Source organism: Marmota flaviventris, chromosome 9, assembly GCF_047511675.1.
Source record: "Marmota flaviventris isolate mMarFla1 chromosome 9, mMarFla1.hap1, whole genome shotgun sequence".
In the NCBI taxonomy this organism is placed as follows: domain Eukaryota; kingdom Metazoa; phylum Chordata; class Mammalia; order Rodentia; family Sciuridae; genus Marmota; species Marmota flaviventris.
The window spans coordinates 93,814,153-93,837,088 of NC_092506.1; the positions used below are offsets into that span (position 1 = coordinate 93,814,153).

A 22,936-nucleotide genomic window follows, 5' to 3' on the forward strand; every position below is an offset into this window, starting at 1 on the left:
AGATGGACAGTGGGAGACTTCATCATGGAGCTCAGAACAGAGCACAATTTCAAACTTATGAATTGTTTATTTCTGGAGTTTTCCACTGAACAGTTTCAGACTGTGGTTGATCATAGGTAACTGAAACCCCATAAAGCAAAACTACAGAAAAATGGGGACCTATTATACATCATGGGTCCTAGAAGCAGATGGAAATCAATGGTACCAGGACAATTTGCTAGCTGTTTGGGAAAAATCAATTTATATAATTATCCTACTTTAAAGACAAAACATACATGAAATGGATTAAAAAGTTAAATTTTTAAAAAGACTTTAAAAACGAGAATTTTTTTTTTCTTATTTTATTTTTGGAGACATAAATCTTATCATGTTGCCCAGCCTGGCCTCAAACTCCTGGGATCAAGTAATCCTCCTGCCTCAGTCTCCTGAGTAGCTGGGAATACAGGGACATACCATTGGTATAGAACTGAATGTTGATCTAGGCTGCAGGTAGGGAGAACCTACGATCTTAAAAGGAAAAATATTTTAAACATTGTATATTTTACTACAGAAAAATGAAGAAAAACTCCTATATTCAGATAGACATCAAGTATAAGCCAGAAACTGGGAAATAAATTTATAAGATAAATATCTTCCTTAGTATATAGAGAAATATATAAATCAATAAGAGAGAACACACACACACACAAACACACACACACACACCCTAAGGCTTAGACAATGTTAGTTGCTTTCTAGAATGCACTCCCTGTTCCCCTACTTTCTATTTCCTCGTGCATGAGCAGCAAACTGTTTGGTACTGGGAATGGATCATGATTGGGCTAAGCCTAATCCAGCACTTCATTCTCATTCCTTGATTTCTCAATTTCCTTGTAGCTAATGGTGGCCATATGATCCAGTATTGGTCAATGAGACATAAAAAGAAAAATCTGCTGGGAGATGATCTGGAAAAGCTTTTACTTCCATGTTAAAATGAACATTTCCACTTCTGGGTCTATTCCCAGAATATGCAGTTGGTTCACCTTATCCTCCTTCCTTGAAGATGCATGTGATGTCCTGAGCAGCTGCAACCATCTTAGTTTGCAAAGACACCATCCTGACATCCTCAAACCAATAAACCAGTTTAGCAGCTGCCTAATTCCAGATGACTTACTATGTCAGAAAAAAAATTCACCCCCAATTTGTCAAAACTATAGTTAGATGTTCTGTTAATTGTTACTAGAAGCATTCTGGTTGCAGACCTGGATATATAAATAGGCAAATATGTGAATAATAATAAGTCAAGAAATATGAATGACTTATAAAAATATGAAAAATGTTTAAAAGTTAATTACAACCACAACATTAGAGTTTAAATCAAGCACAAGAAAAGTTTCCTACAAAATTAGCAAAGATATTTCTGGGCATGGTGGCATATGCCTATAATCCCAGTGACTTGGGAACTGAGGCAAGAGGAATGGAAGTTTGAGGCCAGTCTGGGCAACTTAGTGAGGCTCTGTCTCAAAATTAAACAAGAATTTTTTAAAAGGGCTAGGGAAGGGCTGGAGTTGTAGCTCAGTGGTAAAGCGCTTGTCTCACATGTGTGAGGCACTGGGTTCAATCCTCAACACCACATAAAAATAAAGAAAAGAAAAAGAAAGAAAGAAAGGTATTGTATCCATCTACAACCCCACACAAAATATTTTTTTTAAAAAGGTTAAGGATGTGCAAAGTACTGATCTATGCTATAAGATGGAGAAAACTTACAGAATGCTAACAGAAACCAGATACAATTTATATAAAACATTCACAACAGGTAAATCCATAGAGTCAGAAAGCAGATTAGTGATTGCCAGCAGTTGGGGGAAGGTGGCAAAGGGTAGTAACTATTCACTGGGTTGTATTTTGGGGTAATGAAAATGATCTGGTACCGTATAGAGGTGATTGCACAACATTGTAAATGTACTAAATGCCAGTGAGTTGCTCATTTTAAAGTGGATAATTTTATGTTATAAGAATTTCATCTCAATAAAATTTTTTTTTTTAAACTTAAATGCGGAGAGAGTTCCGGTTCCAGGTGAGGTGTTGTAAGTTCTTTCCACCCGGTGTTTCCTAGCAAATGGAGCCATAGACTTGAACAGAATGCAGTAAGCAGTTAAAAAAGGGCTTGAAGTAGATAGCAATATGCAAATTTCAAAAGAATACAAACTACCCCTGGGCCACTGAGAATTCCCCATTTTTGTTTTTCCTCTTCTACTGTATCCTGTTCTGGACTGAGGGCAGAAGAGGGCATTGGTGTGAATGGAGCAGAGCAAGCTCCTCATTCAGGCTTGGGGAGCAAGAAAGGGGTCTCCTGACAGCAGGCACTGGCAGCCTGGCTCTGAGGGAAGGGAGGAGGGCCTTCTGATGAGGGGAGCTGTGTCTGGTCCCAAGAGGATGTGGCTAACATCCTTTGCTTTTTTCTTTCTGTCCTCCAGCTGGAGGACTGCCGTAAAGGAACTGCTAAAGGAAGTTCTTCAAGTGGAAGGGAAGTTTTATCAGAAGGAAACTTAGAACATCTGCAATGGAGAAAGAGCCATATAAATATCAAACCTAAATACAGTGTGCCTTGGGATTGGTGGGGGATTGGTTCCAGGACTCCTGCCAATACTAAAATCCCTTGGAAGCACAAGTCTTTATATAAAATGGCATAGTAGGGCTGGGGCTGTAACTCAGTGGTAGAGCGCTTGCCTAGCACATGTAAGGCAGTGGGTTCCATCCTCAGCACCACATAAAAATAAACAAATAAAATAAAATGGTATAGTAATTGCATATAGCCTACATATTCTCCCATTTACTTTAAATCGTCTCTAGATTATTTATAATACTTAATAACACAACGTAAGTGCTAAGTAAATGGTTGTTACAACATATTATTTAGGGAATAGTGACAAGAAAAAAGTTTGTACATGTTCAGTACAAATACAAGCTTTTTCTCAAACATTTTTGTTATATGAGTTGGGAGTGTATGTAGCTCAGTGGTAGAACACTTACTAAGCACAAAGCCCTGGGTTCAATCCCTACCACTTCAAAAATATTAAATATTTATATTTAATTAAATTTATTTTATTTATTATTTAATTTATATACATATACATACATATATATATGTTTCTGATCCAAATATATATATATTGACTAGGTTGGTTGACTCCCCAGATGAGAAACTCATAGATAGAGAATTGCACAACAGTCTATCTTGCTTTTGAGTTCTTTATTTGAAGGTTAAAAGCAAAAATTGTAATATCATTTCTTGGATTTCCAATGTATCTAGTTCTAATATATAAAATAATTACAACATAAATTAGGAAGTGAAAACACATATGTAGTGTTAAGTTCCTAAATTTTACTAGAAAACATTAAACAGTGATTTTTTTAAAGGTTATGTAATATATCTCTAGAGCAACCACCAAAATATTGCACAAAGATATATTATAAAAATTACAAGAAATAAATTTTAAAAGAACACTTTAAAATGATTAAAGCAACCGAAAACAAGGCAGGAGAGGAAGAACAGAGGAATGAAAAAAGGGAACAAATAAAAAACCAAATAAAATGGTAGACTTGAACCCAAATGTACTAATAATTTCATTAAATGTAAATGATTTAAATAAACACTAAGATAAAGATAGAAATTGTCAGAATGACTAAAAAATGACTCAACTATATACAATATAGCAGAAACTCACTATAACAACATATATTTAACAACTTAGATAAGATAGATGCATTTCTCAGAAACCAAAAACTATCAAACTCATCCTAGGATGAAATAGCCTGACTAGCCCTATGTGTATCAAATAAGTTGAATATATCATTGAGAACCTTTCAAAAAGGAAACTTCCAGTTCTAAATGGTTTCTGTGTGAATTTTACCAAATGTCTGAGGAAGAAAAATACACAGTTTTCCTCAGAAAAGACCAGAGTACACTTTCTAACTCACTTAACTAGGTTAGAATTAACCTGACACCAAAACCAGACAAAAGTATTATGAACAAAATAAATTAGCTGGGTGTGGTGGTGCATACCTGTAATCCCCACAACTCAGGAGGCTGAGGCAGGAGGATTCCAAGTTCCAAATCAGCCTCAGCAACTTAGGGAGGCCCTGTCTCAAAATAACAAGGGGTGGGGATATAGCTCTGTGGCAAAGCACCCTGGATTAAATCCCCAGTATGTATGCATAGCATTTCTCATGAACCCAGATGCAAAAATCCTAAACAAAATATTAGCAAATTGAGTAAAAAGTTATTACAGTACACCATGGCTGAGTGGGATTTATCCTGAGAATGTAAGTGTATTTGTTTGCTAGAGCTGTATGTTCTATGTAAAGTGTCACAATAAAGCAAAGTAACTGAGTGAACAGAAATCTGTGTTCCCAAATTCTGGAGCCTAGAGATGAAACTGTGGGTTGGAGGGCTCTGCTCACTCTGAAGATGCTAGGGAGATCTCTTCAGGGCTTTTCTCTAGCTCCTGGAAGTTCCTAGGCTGGTGGTAGTGTAACTCCAGTCTCTCAGTCTGCACATGACATTCTCCATTGTGCCTGTCTGTCTCTGTTTCTGATGTCCTTAGTATAAGAACATGAGTTATATTAGATAGAGCCCACCCTAAAAATCTCATGGTTTTTTTTTTTTTTTTGGTACCAGGGACCAAACCCAGGCACATTTAACCACTGAACCATATTCTCAGACATTTTTATTTTTTATTTTGAGACAGGTTTCTCAAGTTGCTTAGGGCCTTGCTAAGTTGCTTAGTCTGGCTTTGAACTTGCATTCCTCCTGCCTTAGCCTCCCAAGTTGCTGGGATTATAGACATGCACCACATGCACCACCATGCCTGGCCTAACAATCTCATTTTAACTTAACTACCATTGTAAACACCTTTTCCTCAAATAAGGTCACATTCTGAAGTACTGGAACTTAGGACCCCAGCATGCCTGTGTGTGTGTGTGTGTGTGTGTGTGTATAAGTATATATGTATATAAATATATATGTGTGTAAAATATAAATATATGTGTAAGTATATATATATATTTACATATATACACATATAGCCATATATATATATATATATATATATATATATATATATATGATAATACAGTACAATTCATAACAGTAAGGCTGGTTTGCTATTTTAAAATTGTTTACCATAAACCACTGTATCAACTCTCTAAAGGAGAAAAGCCACATGACCATGTTAATTGATGCAGAAAAAGTATTTGATAATAACTCTCAGAAACAAGAAACAGAATCTGATACAAAGCAGCTAAAAAAAACTTATTGCTAATATCATACTTAATAATGAAAGACTCAGGAACAAGGCTTAGTCCTAGCCAGAATTAGGCAAGGAAAAGAAATAAAAGACATACCTATTAGAAAGGCAGAAATAAAACAGTCTTTATTTGCAGATGACATGATTGGCTACATAGAAAATCACTCAAAAACTCTACAAAAAAAAAAAAAAAGAAAAGAAAAGAAAAAAAAGAAATAAGAGGACATTCTAGAATTGATAAGTTCAGTTAAGTGGTAGGATACACAAGAACAATACACGAATCCACTGTGTTTCTAGGTACTAGCAAGGAACAATCATAAAATTAAATTTAAAAATTTTATAAAGATACAAAGACAATTCAATGAAAGGCAATCTTTTTAGCAAATGGTGTTGGGATAATTGTGCATCCACAGGCAAAAATAAAACAAATCACAGTCAACCTCAAACTTTACATAAAAATTATTACATTAAATTATATATATTTTTTAAATCATAGGAGAAAATCTTTGTAATCTGGGCTTAAGCATGATTCATAACAGGAAAAAATTTATTTATTGAATTTCATCAAAATGCAAATCTTTTGTTCTGCAACAATACTGCAAGACAAAAAATGTTTGAACATTCCACAAAGGAATTAGAGCAGAATATATAAAGAACTCTTGAAATTCAACAGTAAGAAAATAACCAAGCTAAAAAATTATGTAAACAATTTGAACAGACACTTCACCAAAAAAAAATTATGAAAGCAAATAAGCACATGAAAATACATTTACCATCATTAGTCACCAGGGAAATGCAAATTAAAACTTGATAACACTACAGACTTATTAGAATGTATAAAATAAAAATATTGACAATAACAAACACTGCCAGGATTGAAGAATCACTGTATGTGTCCTCTCCAAATTCTTATGCTGAAACCTAACCCTTAAGGTAACAGTATCAAGAGTCTGGCCTTTGGAAAGTGATTAGGGCAAGAGGGATCTACCCTCATGAATGCGATTAATTTCCTTGTAAAAGAGGCTTGAGAGGTGGTCTTTTATCTCCTCTATCATGTGAAGACACACACAAGACACATCTGTGTGGGCTGGGGATGTGGCTCAAGCGGTAGCGCTCGCCTGGCATGCGTGCGGCCCAGGTTCGATCCTCAGCACCACGTACAAAGATGTTGTGTCTGCCGAAAACTAAAAAAATAAATATTAAAAAATTCTCTCCCTCTCTCTCTCTCTCTCACACTCTCTCTTTAAAAAAAAAAAAAAAGACACATCTGTGAGGAATGGTCCCTTACTCGACACCAAATATGCCAGTACCTTGATGTTGGACTTCCCAGGCTCCAGAACTGTGAGCAAATTTCTGTATCTATAAATCATCCATTCTGAGGCATTTTATTATAGTAGCACAAACAACTAAGACGAAATTGGAACTCTTGTATACTGCTGGTAGAAATACAAAATGTTACAACCATTGGGAAAAACATTTTGGCAGTTTCTTATAAATTCAAGAATATGGCCAAACATGGTGATACACACCTGTAACCCCAACTACTTGGGAAACTGAGATAGAAGGATCACAGGTTTGAGACCAGACCGGGCAACTTAGCAAGACCCTGTCTTAAAACAAAACAAAACAAATTTAAAAGGGAATGGGGATGTAGCTCAGTGGCAGGCACTACATGCAAGGCACTGGGTTCAATCTCCAGGATTGGGGTAAAAAAAAAAAAAAAAAAAGAATCTGACAATTCCACTCTAATAAAAACTTATGTTTGCACACGAACCTGTACACAGGCCTGGGATGTAGGTCAGTGTTACACTGCTTGCCTATTATTTATGAGGCTCTGGGTTTGATCCCCAGCACTGAAAAACAAAACAAAACAAAAAACACTGCAAAAAGCAAAACTAAAACAAATAAACAAACAAAAACATCTGTACACAGATGTCTGTGGCAGCCCTATTCAATATCCAAAACAGGAAACAATACAAATGTTCTTCTAGGGATGAATGTACATCCATACAATGGAATGATAAGCTATACAAAGGAATGAATTATTGATATAACAACTGGTGTGAATCCCAAAGGCATTTTACTGAGTTAAAGAGGTCAGTCTCAAAAGGTCATATACTCAATGTTTGAACCTATAATAATATCCTTAAAAAATCAAACCATAGTGATTCAGAACAAAAGAGTGTTTGACAGAGTAGGTTACTCACTCCCCTTTACTATCTCCCCTACATCTCTTCTACCTTCAACTGCTGTTAAATGCTTTGCTTTTAAAAGCTGAAACCAAGGCAAACTTGATAGTAATATAAAACCTCACAATGTGTTGTTGGAGATGGGGGCTTTGGTCATTGTAGCCCTCTATTTCTTTTTTTATCATGAGAAAGCTAACACACAGGTGGTATGAGGAAGCTGGCTACTATGGTGTGCCAAATTAATGTTTCAAGTACAGCCTTTTAATAGGGCCATTCACAATGTCAATAAGGAAACATTCCTGAGAGGGAGAGAGAGGTGAGCCTATACTCTTGAACTTCACAGCCTGTGAAATAACTATCTGCAGAACAGACCTGCATAATTCACCCACATGTGTGCAAGTACTTTAGTGAGGCTCGTGGCCTCCTGCTTGATTTTAAGACCATGACCGCTAATAGGGAAGGAGAACATTTTCTTTCTAACCTTAACCTGACCTTCTTTTGACCTTCACATGGTTCTCTGTTTTAAGACCATGTGTGCTGATGAAGAAGGAAAATAGGGCTGAGGATGTGGCTCAAGCAGTAGCGTGCTCGCCTGGCATGCGTGCGGCCCGGGTTCGATCCTCAGCACCACAAACAAAGATGTTGTGTCCGCCGAAAACTAGAAAATAAATATTGAAAAATTCTCTCTCTCTCTTCTCCCTCTCTCTCTCACACTCTCTCTTTAAAAAAAAAAAAAAGAAGGAAAATATTTTCTAACCTCAGGATGACCTTCTTTGTCCTTTGCAAGGTTTCCCCAGATCTTTCATTCCCTGCACAGCAATAAGTCAGTTTCCTCTCACTAGGTCCTGAGAACCTACTAAGTGTGTGAGGCTCTCCTCCTGAGACAGTCCTTGACTACAAGAAATCAAGCAATTTACTCATCTACACATTAACATTATAAAGAAAAGGACACGGGCAAAAAAACATTTAAACATTTTAAAATAAATTATTTAAAGGGACATTTATGGAGGCAAAAAATAACCAAATATTCTGCATTTTCTTATTATAAAAAGAAACAAGCAGGGGCTGTGGTTGTAGTTCAGTGGTAGAGCGCTTGTCTAGCACGTGTGAGGCACTGGGTTCTTTGATCCTCAGCACCACATAAAAATAAATTAATTAAATAAAGGTATAAAAAATACAATAACAACAACAAAAAAGATTCAATCTGATTTTCAATATAAATGGTTATGTTTTCTGCAAATAAAGTTAATTTAAAAAAAATACAAGTTATCATTACTTTTTAAAATAACACATGATAACTGTAAGAAATAAAAGTGTTTGAGTGTCATGAAATATTCCCAGGTGATAACCATTTTGACAGTTTGAAGTATATCCTTAAACAATGCATATATGCTTTTTAAAAACGTAAATTTTCCCTGTATAGGCAGACACTATAAATTGTCCCTTAATATCTATATTGTGCCATTTTTCTTAGTAATAACATTTCTGACTTTAGGTTGGGCATATGAGTGCCTAGAATTGTGTGTTCTCTATTTTCATGGTCAGTGGGAACAGCAAGAGTTTTAAAGTGAAAAGATTCCAGCTATGGTTTTGTTATAAGCTAGTTGGGCATTACAAGGAAAGTCACTTCAACTTTTTTGTACGATAGGAGGCAGTCCTACACAGCGGTCACATCCAGATGTGTTCCCAAATCAGACACTTCCTAGATCCTGGTGTTATCTCAAATAAGATACTGAACTGTCTTTGCATCCTCTGTAGAATGGAGATTAGAATACCCCTTAATTCATTCAGTTGTTGTGAGAATTAAATTAGATAATGCACACGAAGAACTTAGCATAGAGTAAGAGCTCAACAAATGTTAGCCTTTAATATTGTTACTGTCAGCTTTTGAAAAAGAATATAAAAATTCCTATTTTAGACGGCTTAAGATGAGGATAAACAGATGTAAAAGACTTTAATAGTTAATGGAGTAATAAAGTCTAAAAAGGACTCTACTCCCCAACCTTGAGGTATGGGCTATCTTTTTTGGAAGAGGGATACTGGGGATTGAACTCAGGGGCACTCAACCACTGAGCCACATCCACAGCCCTATTTTGTATTTTATTTACAAACAGGGTCTCACTGAGTTCTGAGGCTGGCTTTGAACTTGCAATCCTCCTGTCTCATCCTCCAGAGCTGCTGGGATTACAGGCGTGCACCACTGTGCCTAGCCTGGTATCTTATTATAAGAGTTCCATGTGTATGGCCCACAGAGAACAATCCACAGGAGTAACTAGGCAAGAGAATACATATGCAAGAAAACTCTCCACTCAGTTTAAATGAATTAATTAATTGGATGTTGTTGGAAATATACATGATATTAATCAGATACCTTGTTTCAGAATACTCAAGTATTTCACACCTATGACTTCTAGGCATTGTCCTCATGGTTACTTTTCCTGGCCACATAGGACTGATTAATGGTAAGTTATATGTATAGGGACATTTCATCTTACAGGTCCTACTACCAATGAAAAACTTTCATAGACTGAGGCCAGTTAGGGCAGAATCTGGCTCTATTCTCTGCTGTATTCTCAGGGCCAACACAGTGTATGGCAAATAGAAGATGCCCAATAAATTGGTGTCCAATGTCTCTTGAAACTTTCTTAGAGGCATATTTCACTGGCTGGGAGAGAAGCCTAGAAGAGACAGGAAACGTACATATCTAGTGTTTAATCTCTGCCGGATACTTCAGCTTTCATTAGCTACTAACCACTTTACAACATGGGTAAATACAGTCCCCTTCAGAACTGTTCCACAGCTCAAGGACATTAGTGTAAATCAATCAGAAACAAATAAATTCTGGAAAACCATCCTGGACTGTAATCTTACCTTTGAGGAAAGACAGTCTAAATCTAGACATGCTGTTTTTCAACTTGATTATACCAAGCACTGTACCAACTGATACTTTACAAGTTTTCTGCACTGGGAAAAGTAACCAGTCTTGATTTACTTGTATCTATTTTGTGAGCTGATGAGGTGATAATTTTTTGGTACTTTCTGTTTCAGAGTTCAATTCATGAGTCCCAATGATAAAGATGTGTGGGAAAAATGCACAGTAGTAGTTTTCAATGATTTGTAAAAAGTAAGATGCTTTTCAGATTATACAGAACATATATTATACACACAATATATGTATGTGTATGTGTTTATATATAGACATTTATGTATATATACACTTCTATATGCATGCTTGGGCATGCACACACACACAGAGTAAAAACAATGCAAATTTTAGAGCCATACAGATTTCAGTTCAAATTTTAGCTTTGCCATTTGTGAACTGTGGCCCTGGACAAGTTCCTTAACCTTGCTAAATATGTTTCCCTTCTATAAAAACTCATTAATAATACTTACCCCAAGGAATGCTTATGAGCATTACTCAATGCTGATAGATAAAATAATTTTGAGATAGACCTGAAATGAATTCTGGACCCATTGCTTAATTTAGACAAGATATATAACCTTTGCAGGTTGTTTCCTTCTCTGCAAAGTGGAATTTATAAAGAGGGTACCTAAAAAGATTATTGGGAGGATAAATTAAATCTGTATAACATGTTTAGTACAATGATCAATATACAGTATGGGCCCAATACGTGTGAGCTATTACTAGTGGCACAATAATTACTATTTTTACACAAAAAGCAGCACTTAATAACTGTTGATGCATCCATCTTCTCTACTTCTGTTTCCCACTGAGAAATATTCAAAAATTGGATAACTGAGTTAAGGGCAAGGCATATCTTCATAAATTTTGTCATATTGCTCACTATAAAGCCTGTAGTGAACTTAGGTCTCTAATAACATGCAGAGTCTATCAATTTTACTACAACCCTCACCAATAGTTTTTTCTGTCATTTTAATAGTGGAAATATAGTATCTCAAGATTACTTTCATTTATTACCATGGGAGTGAACATTTCCCCATCTGTTTTGTTTACCATTTGGTTATCTTATAGTGTGAATGATTTATTTCTATTTTTGCCTATTTATCAAATCGAATCTTGGTGGTTTTCTTAAAAATTTGAATCACCTTTCTATGTTACTATCATATTTAATGCAGATACTTTCCCAGGAAGCTGGACCCAGAACCATATGGCACAGATGAGAGACCAGGGGAAAGTTCTGTGTATTCAGGTGCATTTCTATGGGGGTGGACAGGGGTTGCTGTCTCCTGCAGGGGAACTCAACTACTCTCATAGCTTTAGTATCAATCTCTGAATATCTCTGGACCTCCATGACTTTCCAGTCCTATATTCTAATTATGAAATGTTTCTTCTTAGTTGTCTTATAGATACCTCAAGTCTATCATCTATCACAGGTACAACCAAGTTCATCAGATGTCCCCCATCTTGCTAACTTTCCAAACTTCCCCATTTGTTTCCTTATTGTCGTAGCCAAGAGATCTTGAAGCTGTTTCACAATAGAGTAAAAAGGCCCCCAGGGTCTCTCAGATAGGCCTGTTGAACTGTCTCTGAAATCACACTCTTGAATTGTAAGTCATGTGTCCTAATTTTTTATTTGGAAAATATGATGATCATACATATCAAGAGAATGAGAAGAACAGCCAAGTTGACTTGTTACCTCAGGCCCTTTCTGCATGTCAGTATCTGCTACTAAGACCCATGCATATGAGCCTGAAGCAGGTGAGCAGAACAATCCCACAGAGACTGGCATCCTGACATGGGTATTTGATAGGAGAGCCAGAATTAAACAGAGAAAAAGAAAGTACTAGAAATCATTGTTTTGGGCACTTGACCCAACTATCTGCTTTCCTTAAATTATTTTTGTATTTTAATGATGACATCTATCAAATTGTTTGGGTAACTATTAATAGTTTAATAGTTACAATGTTGATTTTTGTCTTAGCATGTGGCTTTTTCTGTCAATGCCTTATTTAGGATGTGAGCATCATGAAATCAGAAAATGTGTTCCAGCCTTCCAATACCTAGCCCAGTGGTCTTTTCTATCTATGTGCAAATTCAGTTTCCTCAAAAGTCAACTGAAGTGGGCACCCAGATCTGCTACAGAGAAAACACAACAAGGAAAGCATTGGGTCAAATATAAATGGTCAAAATTCCCTTGAATGAAAATTAAAAATGAATTATATCACTATTTCTAAGAATATAGAAGCCGAGTTGATAGCATCCTGAAAGGAAGCTTCCTTCCTCTTACTTTCTCAATTTCTGCAAATATACAATGCATCAATGAAGAAGCTCCACCTCTTCAGAAACAAGAGCACTTTCAATAACACATATTAAAATAAACACAGTTTCTTAGTGCCTCAGGAATGCATGTGTTAAAGTCAAACTCCATTGCCTTTCTGAAGTTCCTCAGACTTCCAAGTGTGGTTGTGTGCAGTGTATGAACATTTGTGTGGATAGAGGTACATGGGTGTGGACACAGTGTTCTCAGGAAGACACACTTTTTATACTGTTTTGGGAAATAATGAAGCCTATTTTTCTAAAGGCAGAGTATGACAGTCAGGCTGGTGGTGCTCGCCTGGAATCCCAGCCACTCAGGAGGCTGAGGCAGGAGGATTTTGAGTTCAGGCAATCTAGCAAGACTACATCTCAAAATAAAAAATAAAACAGGCTGGGGATGTGATTCTGTGATAGAGCACCCTTGGGTTCCGTCACCAGTACCAAAATCAATCAATAAAATAAAATAATAATCCTAAAGGCAGAGTATGACGTATGAATTCATATCCTCAAACCTCAAATTTCACTCCTCCTCCAGAGTCATGTCTAGGGAAAAAGAATAATGACAGAGATTTGGGCCCAGTATACTCCAATTCGTTCTACAATGATTAGGGATTCCCAATTTGAAGGGTGTCCTGGAAGGACTTTTGGAAGTGTGTCCTTTGAAAGACTTTTGCAAGTAGGAGAGGATATCTGGAAAGAATTGAGAATCCAGAACTCACATCACCAGTTGGTTGATTACAAACAAAACCACTTTCTAAATTCCACCGGACACCACACATTGTGTGGCCTGAGAGTGATGACCTGAATTCCCTTCCACAATTACCTAGAGAAGGCCTTGGATGTGTCTAATCTAAGTCTGGTGAGAGAAGTACTTTCAATTCATTCCAGGATTTATCCTGTTCTTCCCCAGCAGAAAAACTGGTTAATTTGCAACCTAGGTAATTACCCACTTCTTTTGCTAGTAACAAATCCCTCATCTACATTTTATTGTAAGGTCAACAGTGAAATTCCTTAGAAACTTCCTCCTTACAACATCACGCACAAGGAGACCCACCCACTGCCGCCAACCCAGCGCGTGCAAGTCCCGTTCACCCTCACAAATCTCTCTTTGGCAAGTTCCTTGAGCTCCCGCCCTGGGGTTTGGTGCAAAGGGGCATCAGAGGAAGCAGCTGCCAGGATTCCGCTCTTGATAGCACCCCCGCCCTATTATTTCACCTGCCTGAAAAGGCCGGGTGCCCAGACCACCAAAGAGACACCTGAGTACCAGCGCAGCGAGGCCACGCAGCCCACATAGCGCCCGGACCCCGCGCACCAGAGCACGGCCCACGTGTCCCGAGCCCGGGCAGGACAGTCGCGAGGGACCCACTGGGAACACAAGGCAGAATGCGCCACCATCCTGCGGGATCCCAGACTTGGGTCCGAGTCCGTCTGGGATACCGGGTCTGCAGAGCACCAACCAGGCATTCCAAGAGTCCTTCAGAGAAAAACGCCGCGCAGACTTCCTTTGCCCACCCTCAGCCCCCGGAGCATCTGCCCAGAGCTCGCTGATCCGCGTCGCGCAGCCCTGGACGGACAGGTGCCCCACGCAAGCTCCTACCTACCCCGGGCACGCCCGGCGCTAGGAGAGCCGCGGACCCCGGGCTGCAGCTGGACCCACGCCCAGGAAAAGAGGAAGGAAGTTCTGTACCTGATCCTCTCCTTCTCTGCTCTTTGTAGTTTCTCATTTCTTTCCAGCACCTGAAGGATCTTCCTGGCTTCTTCCTCACTTAAAAAACTGAAATCGAACCCCTGAGGAACTTTCGTCATTTTCTCTACTGTGTGTGGCTTACGCTTAAGCTCCCTGGCGCCTCCTGTTACGATGGCATTTTTCAAGATCTGCAGAAGACTGGCTTCACGAACTTGATCCCATAGTCAATAAGTCCGCCCCTTGGAAAATCTAAAGCCACAAACCTAGGGAACGGCCCACATAAACAGGGATCATTTTGACAACACCTTAATGACATGTTTCTCTCGACCTGTCCAACCAAGATGCAAAGTGAACGACTAAAGGCAGAGAAGGAGCCAATCCCATTTCGAGGGAGGCGGGCCCGGCTTCGTCTCCTCCCCCCACCCCCACCTGCTCTATGACTTGGTAGGCAAACAAGCCTACATAATTCTGCCTAAGTGAGGCCTAGGCTGAAGTGTTGGCCCCAGAGTATTTGCTTTGGTGGTTGCTCTTTGCTCTAAAAACTTGAGCTTGATTTGTAGAAGGAGTGAAAAGGAAAGAGATTCATAACTAATTCTCCCTTTCAATAATTAAGAGCTCATAGAAAATAGAATTGCAGGTAGAAGCTTTAGAACTGGTGGAAGGGTTTCTCTATTTGAGAGACCAGGAAGAGATAATCTAACATTAACAGCCATTTGTGGACAGACCTGGCAGAAGGGCTGAAATTTAGGGTACCTTGGAAACGAATATTTGCCAAACTTGTCATCTCTCGTAACCCACCACCGCCACTTCATTGCCCCCACGGAAGTCATCCTCAGATTTTGGAAATTCAGCAAACAAAAATACCGTTTATGTTATTTTGGAAGACTGCGCTGGCTGGGGAAAGAGATGGTGAAAAGCTCCTCTGACTGAAGCGAAATGTAATCCTGTGAAACCACAGGAATAGCTTTCCTAGAAAGTAAATTATTCTGATATAGTAAAGTATGATGGAAATGTCCATAGACGTGTGTGTGTGTGTGTGTGTGTGTGTGTGTGTATATATATATATATTTTTTAATTGTTAAGGCTTTTCAGAAAGTATGCCTCTTCTTTTGACTTCACTTCCTACATAAAAACAAATTTGTCAGATGGACTTTCCTGCCCCAATAGCTTGAATTTGGTCACCTTATGATGTGGTGATGATTGCTAACATTAAAATGTATGTCCAGAGGCTGGGTTTGTGGTTCAGTGACAGAGCACTCGCCTAGCATGCACGAGGCACTGGGTTCGATCCTCAGCACCACGTAAATGTAAAATAAAGATATTGTGTCCACCTGAAACGTAAGAATAAGCATTAAAAAAATAAAATCTATGTCCAAATGTATCATCTCTTCACATGGTAAATAAACCCAATAAAGATTTTTATATCTGACCACGGCACTGTGGTGCATGCCTGTAATCCCAGGCTGAGGCAGAGGATGGGAAGTTTGAGGCCAGCCTCAGAAACTCAGTGAGACCCTTTAAAAGGGCTGGGGATATAGCTCAGTGGTAGAGTGCTCCTGGGCTCAATACATAGCACCGGTCCCTCCCACCAAAAGATTTTGTATCAGTTAACAAGAATCTGAAATCAAAAATAACTCTTAATCATTATTTAAAACATGTCTGGGAAACTAGCCATTTAAATAACTTTCTGTGGGTATAGTAATTATGTACATTAGTGTCATACAACACAGAGTTCCTTTATAAATTGTTTATGTGGAGGGAGTATTTTGGGGCAAGAAAGATGGTGGAATGAGATGGATGTCATTACCCTAGGTGCATGAATGATTGACTGCACATATGGTGCGAATCTGTATCATGTACAACCAGAGCAATGAAAAGGGATGCTGCAATTGTGTACAATGAATCAAAATGCATTTTGCTGTCATATATACCTAATTAAAATAAATAAATAAAATTGTTTATATGTTAATGATGGTGGTTTGAGAGTGTGTCTTGTATATAGTGTCCTATTTTTCTCGTGTGTTCATTTATTCATTTATTGGGCACACACATGGGGCTTTTAAATATGAGAACCCAAGAGTTTTTACTCTGTTCCCAATATATCAGTGTTGATAGTATATATTGGTTAGTTTCAACCAACATATTCTGGTGTTTCTTACATGAAGATATTGAATACTCCAATTACCACTGAGCTACATCCCCACCCCTTATTTTATTTTATTTTGAGACAGCATCATGCCAAATTGCTTAGGGCCTTACCAAATTGCTAAGGCTGACCTTGAACTTGCAATCCTCTTGCCTCAGCCTCCCAAGTTGCTGGGATTTCAGGCATGGGCTGCCAGCCCTGCTCATTGTCTTTAGAAAGTTTATAATATAAATAATATTAAGTGGGTAAGAAAACATGAGTAGAAATATAACTACATAGTAAAAAGATTCCATGAACATGAATCTAGTTCTAGCTAAGAAGATCAGAGAAGAGGGTAGTCTATTTAGGTTGCAACATGAAGGGTCAGATATCAATAGGAAAAAATAGAGGGTGATGAGAGAAGACATGCAAGTCTATTCTACGCAAGGGGAACATTGGATGACCCATGTACACTCTAGGAATCTTCCTATTCCATCATCTTTGATTAATGGTCAGAGTGAGCAAAAATTTGGATGATAGAAAATTTAGGTACATATTCAGGGATTAGTGATGATCTGTTTTGGCTAGAACATACATTCTCAATAGGGGCAAAATCTTACTCTTTTTGTGTATAGATCATAGATAAACGTACAATACCTAGACAGATATACAGTGTATCTGTGATATTAACATTTCATGAATGGAACAATTAATTAAAAAAAAAAACTCCAAAAAGACTCCATGTGGGGTGGGTACAGTAATGAAAAAGAATGTTTTGAGGCAGTAGGCTAGCATGCATGGTACATAAGGAGGAAAAAGGCTGAGATCTTATTGTGAATACCATGCTAAAGATTCTGGACTTCATTGTGTGAGCAATGAGGAACCAATACAAGTTTTGAGGGGTGACAACTATACATTTAAAATGGAACTTTGGGAAGATAACTCTGATAGTAGGAGACAAGGAAGAGTAGAGGGAAGAAAGCAGCAAAGAAACCATTGTATTATGCTGATGCTGGAGAAAGGGGGAGGAGGGCCTGAACAAAGCAGTGGCGGTGATAGCAGAAAAGAGGGCTGTAGTCCAAGGATATGAGCTGGAATTAATAACTTGTTAGATAGGGGGTTAAGAAATAAAAATTCAGTCTGGTGTGAAGGCTCATGCCTGTAATCCTAAATGAATCAGGGGACTGCAGTAGGAGATCCCAAAGTTCAAGGCCAGCCCGGGAAACTTAGCAAGACCCTGTTTTAAAATAAAAATAAAAAGGACCAAGGATATAGCCCAGTGGTTGCCTGCTGCTAAGTACAATCCTCACCATACTCCCCATCCCCCCAAGAAAGATTCACAAAGATGATTGCCAAAACCCTGGACTAGATAACATGTTTGCAGCAAAGGATGGACAGGGAGCAGAGGCTGAGGTCAGAACTTTGAATGACCAAGACTATCCCACAAAGCACATCAGCACTGAGTCATGCTTCCACCCTGGGTTGTGGCACAATAGAGCACACTATTAAGAAATTTTTATGCTGACATTTTATATTGAGAAATTTACAAGGCTTTGGGGATTGTCCTGGAAAACATATAGATTAGTTTCATTGGGATTATAATCACAGTACTTTCAAAATAAAAATAATTGTCAAAGTTTGTTTTAGGGGCTTGTGCAGGCAGCAGTAAGCACTAATTTTCCATCTCAGTATCTGGTAACCCTGGTAATCTCTTCCCAGGTTCTCAACTAAAGAGATGCTCATCAGTTTGTTTTTAAACAAGCTCAATAGAAAAGAATACTCTTTAGACATCTCCCATAGTCTTATTTTCTCCAGGCTCTTGTTGGTCACATCCCCAGCAGAGTTTTGTTTCTTGCTTTACAACCACCCAGCCAAGAGAAAACATGATCACAACACTTATTTGAATGTCTAAACTTTTGCCATTCAAAGTCACCTATGACCCTAGCAGGCCATTGAAAAGCAGCTCAATAGATTCTGTTTTCACAGAAGTATCTTTGTAGCAAGTTTTGGCTCTTCTCCCTGGACAATCCAGATGCCTTCCAATAATAGATCATAGGGTGTGTTTGGTGGTAGCCTTTAGTTAAACAAGCAAATTCTTGTAACTTATTAACTTGATTGATTTTGGTAACTGACCTTTATTATTAAACAAGAGATGTAAAACTCAGAAAAGAGTTTGCACAGTTGTTCATTTCGTTTTCATTGTTCTAACTATTCAGTGAATAGCTTTGCAAATTTAGATTAGAACTAGTTTTTTAGTTCCGTTTGAGGATTCAGTTCTATATCTACAATTATGAGAGTAGAGTCCATAAAAATATCAGATCATAATTAATTTTAGCTTTTTAAAAAACTTTTGAAAGGAAGATCATAATTGAATTGTAAAAATTCAATGAGATGGTACAAATAAAGCAATTAATAAGTGTTCAATAAATGGTACCGACTAATATTATTTGCTCATAAAGCAGCCTACAATTATGAAAATATTATTTTCTTTGATTACAAAAGTGATACCTATTTGTTGGGCTAAGCAAAAAAAATCTCTCTCTCTCTCTCTCTCTCTATATATATATATATACACATATATATATATATATATATATATATATATATATATATATATATATATCTCAGATTGATGAAGCCCAATTCTGAGGTTTATTACTGACAAACTTTAATGGAAAAATGTGTCTTAGTTCTGTAGCTAAATAGCCTTACTAGTGTGACCCTTCCAAATCTCACCCTGAGGTAGAACACCAAAGGGAGACTTGGATTTGGAGAATATATGTTATTCGTGATAGGCATAGCCAGGGAGCAGAGAGAATGATCACCAAATGCTTCAAACTTTCTAACAAGTTAATTCCACTCTGCTAAAAAACATGGACCAAGCTGGGTGCAGGGGTGCACACATGTAATCCCAGTGGTTCAAAAGGCAGGAGAAAATGTGAGGCCAGCTTCAGCAACTTAGCAAGACCGCGAGCAGTTTAGCAAAACTCTGTCTCAAAATAAAAAATAAAAAAGCCTGGCAATAGAGCTCAATAGTAAAGCATCCCTGGCTTCAATCCCAGTACCTCCTCTCCCCCAAAAAAGCTTGTATGGAGGAATTCATACCCTTACCAACCTCCAATCAGGTAATTTACGCTTCCACATACTCTGAGAAAGAACAGGTAAGGGTCATACAGAGAGGCTGGAAATTATTCAAGTCATAGAGTTCCCCTCCTAGAAAAGTGAAGGAATGGGCTTTTCCCCAATAATGTTCATCATATGTAAATGTAGGACTATGGAAAAAAGCGAAAAGTATTGATACCTTAATCAATAATCCCATCAACTATTAATGTATTTATTAATGTATTAATGTCATTATTAATATCATTTTTCATTATTATAAATAAATAATAGTTTTGTTTATGTCCATATAGTCCCATTTTCCATATAAATTTATTTAAAATAGAAATAGCATTATTATAATAGTCTCCTAGAATTTTCCTTTATATGGCTGCCTAGACTTCCTAGGATAACATGTTACTGGGGACCCTTGAATCATCTGAACATTATGTAAGATCATAGTGACAACCAGAGACTTCTGGAGTGTTTAAACAAGTCACTGAGCCCTGATGTGATGTATGGCAGGAGTGTATGACACTGAAATCCCAAATATCAAATGAGGCGAGGGGGTCAAGAGCCTCTGACTCTTTCATGTCAGAATTCAATAAATCTGATGTCTAGATCTCAAAATTGACCTGACCAAAACCAACCAACCAACCAACCAAACAACCAAACAACAACAAAAAAACCCCGAAACCCAAACTAAACCAAACAAAAATCTGATGAAATCTGGCACTGAGCAGCACACACTAATATTATCCTAATTGTAAACATTCAATTCTGCCTGGCCCCACACATTCACTGTAAGGGGCTTTCAGTGTTCCCACTCCACCTGAAGGATGAAGGAGAGAGGCAGTGGGCTCTGAGATGTGTGTAAACACCCAGGACTGCTCAAAACACAGAAAAAAGTAAATATTTCCAGATGCTGTATGTATTTATTATCCTAATAGCCACACCTGAAAAAACTAGGTCAATACAAAAAACTGTAATTTCCCTAGTGCCTTTGGAGATGTAAAGAAATCCTAGGAAAAAACAAATGCCAAAAAAACCAAAAAGGTAGAAAAACATCAGATGGCTGAATATTCCTTTATTCCAGGAATAAAGCATATATCTAAATTGACATGATTTACTTTATCATCCTTAATGGAAGCAAATTCTATGATCAAAATGTTTTTGATAAAATTCAAGATTATTTTGTGTTAGAATTAAACTACATAAAACTAGATTTAGCATCCTTAGTGAACTAGAATTGGAAGGTTTCCTTGATATGATAAGGAACAGTCCATCCCAGACAATACTAATGTTATAATTAATGATGAGTTCATTTAGTAAGTGCTAAGAGCCACAGCCAAATAATATGATGCATGGCATTTTTGGTTGAAAGGTGACGCCAGCAAGCCATTGAGATGATATGATTATGTTAAGGTCTGCATTCATATGGATATTGGACTCCTGCTGTCCACCTCGGCCTGCTACGGGACTCCTGGAGAGTTCCCATTGGTTGGGGAAGTGCGGTAGGAGGGAATTCCTGAGGAGGGACTTCCTGTTGGGGTCCGGGAGAACGCAGCGTGGGTCGGTCGGCAATCTTCCCAGGAGCATACGGGGCATTGGCGGCAGTTTCAAAAATAAAGTTTGTTCCTGCTTGAGTGGCTCGTGATTTTGTGCCCAGCCAGACTGCGGCAAGTAAGAACAAATTAAAGCTACCTTCTCTTTCTGGTAGCATTAATCAATAGGATAAAAAGAAAAAGCAATGAGGTATAACTCTCAAGAAAGAGAAAATTTGTAATAGATGATGATTATCTGCTTAGAAAATAAAAAGAAATCCATTTAAAAACTATTAGAACTAGAAAGAGGATACATATAAGTGGCCGTCATGTTGTATCATCCAACAAATATTTATGCAATGTCCACCATGTTGGGAAATGTTCTGGACACCTCTTAAGCAAGGTGTTCCTGCCCTTAAGAATATTATTAGGAATAAATCTATATAAATTAAGAGTGTGGTAAGTGCTATGAATCAAACAAACAGGGAGGGGAGGAGAGAGGGTTCAGCCAGAGTGGTCAGCCAGGGAAGACAATGACCAGATGCCAGAGTAGTGGAGACTGGAAAGATAAGAAGCCAGACATGTAAAGAAGTAGGAAAATAAGTGCAGAGATTTCCTCGAATTGGCTTGAGTTTGAAAAATGAGGACAAAGAGTAGACTTACGTGCTATTTGTAAAATCTTTTGAATTTATGTCATCTTCATATAAGACATAATCCACGGGGCTCCTGCCCCAGATAATGTGGCTTAGTGGTTAAAGGCATTTAGTATTCGCTCAACCTGCTATGTTGAACAAATGTTCAACCCCGTGCCAGGTGCTAGAAACACAGAGGTACAAAACCAAACAGATGTGTAGCCTCCTGGACTTTGTGTTCCTGAGGGAAGAGACAGACGATATACACATACATAAATAAAAGATTTACTAACTACAGTAAGTACTCTGAAGAAAACTAACATTACAAAGAGAACTTTGCTACCTAACTTGAAGGGGTCCGGAAGCCCACTCTGAATTGACAGTGAAGTGGTAATCTGAGGGTTGTCAAGGACCTAACCTTGAAAAGAGCCAGAAGAATGGCTTTGTGAGCTGGGGCAAGGACTCAGATGCAGAGGCAGGAGTTGGCAGGCTTTGGGCTGATGTTCCTGGACCACGGTAAATGCAGGGAAAAGAGATATAAAAGAAATGTCTGAGAAGTAGATATGGACCTGATAAGGTGGTTAGGCCAAGGTCAGAGTATTTAGATCTTATTCTAGGGGCTTGGGCTTGGAGTCAGAAGTCCTTGGTTCAAGCTCTGGCTACACCATTTTTTAGACGTGTGACCTCGGGTTGTTATTTCATCTCTTCATCTGTGAACTGAGGATAACAATAATGCCCCCCTTATAAGGTTGTAGAATTAAATCTGATAACATATGTGAAGTGCTTAATGTGGAGAGAAGTCGGGGTGACACTTCCCAGTACATTTTCCTCCTTATACCTGCCCAGTTTCTGGGATGGCAAAGGATTTGCCAATACCTTCTCTTCTCTCCTTGACCCCAACCTAGAGGAACTCTTGCCTCTGGGTAGAACTCACTTCAAATATTTGTGATATAAGGGTTAAAAGTGTTTTAAATTGAAAATGACACCAAAGTAAACAACAACAAAAAAGATTTATAATTCTATCATCCTAATTCAAGGACTCTTTCCATATTTGAATACCATCCCAAAGTTCTTTGCCCATGTGTGCATGTGTATAGTGAGTGGGACTGAAAGGCTGCCTTTCCTCATGC

General features: G+C 38.1%; 1 protein-coding gene across 1 annotated transcript in view; it reads right to left on the reverse strand.

Annotated features, from left to right (window-relative positions):
- The window catches only part of Exph5 (exophilin 5), a 72,718-nt gene extending 58,193 nt beyond the window's left edge, over positions 1-14,525 (reverse strand). Inside the window, exon 1 of the mRNA XM_027930444.2 lies at positions 14,407-14,525. Coding sequence (XP_027786245.2) covers positions 14,407-14,525 — 119 coding nt within the window. The remainder of the gene's footprint in view (positions 1-14,406) is intronic.
- Positions 14,526-22,936: the final 8,411 nt, after the last annotated feature.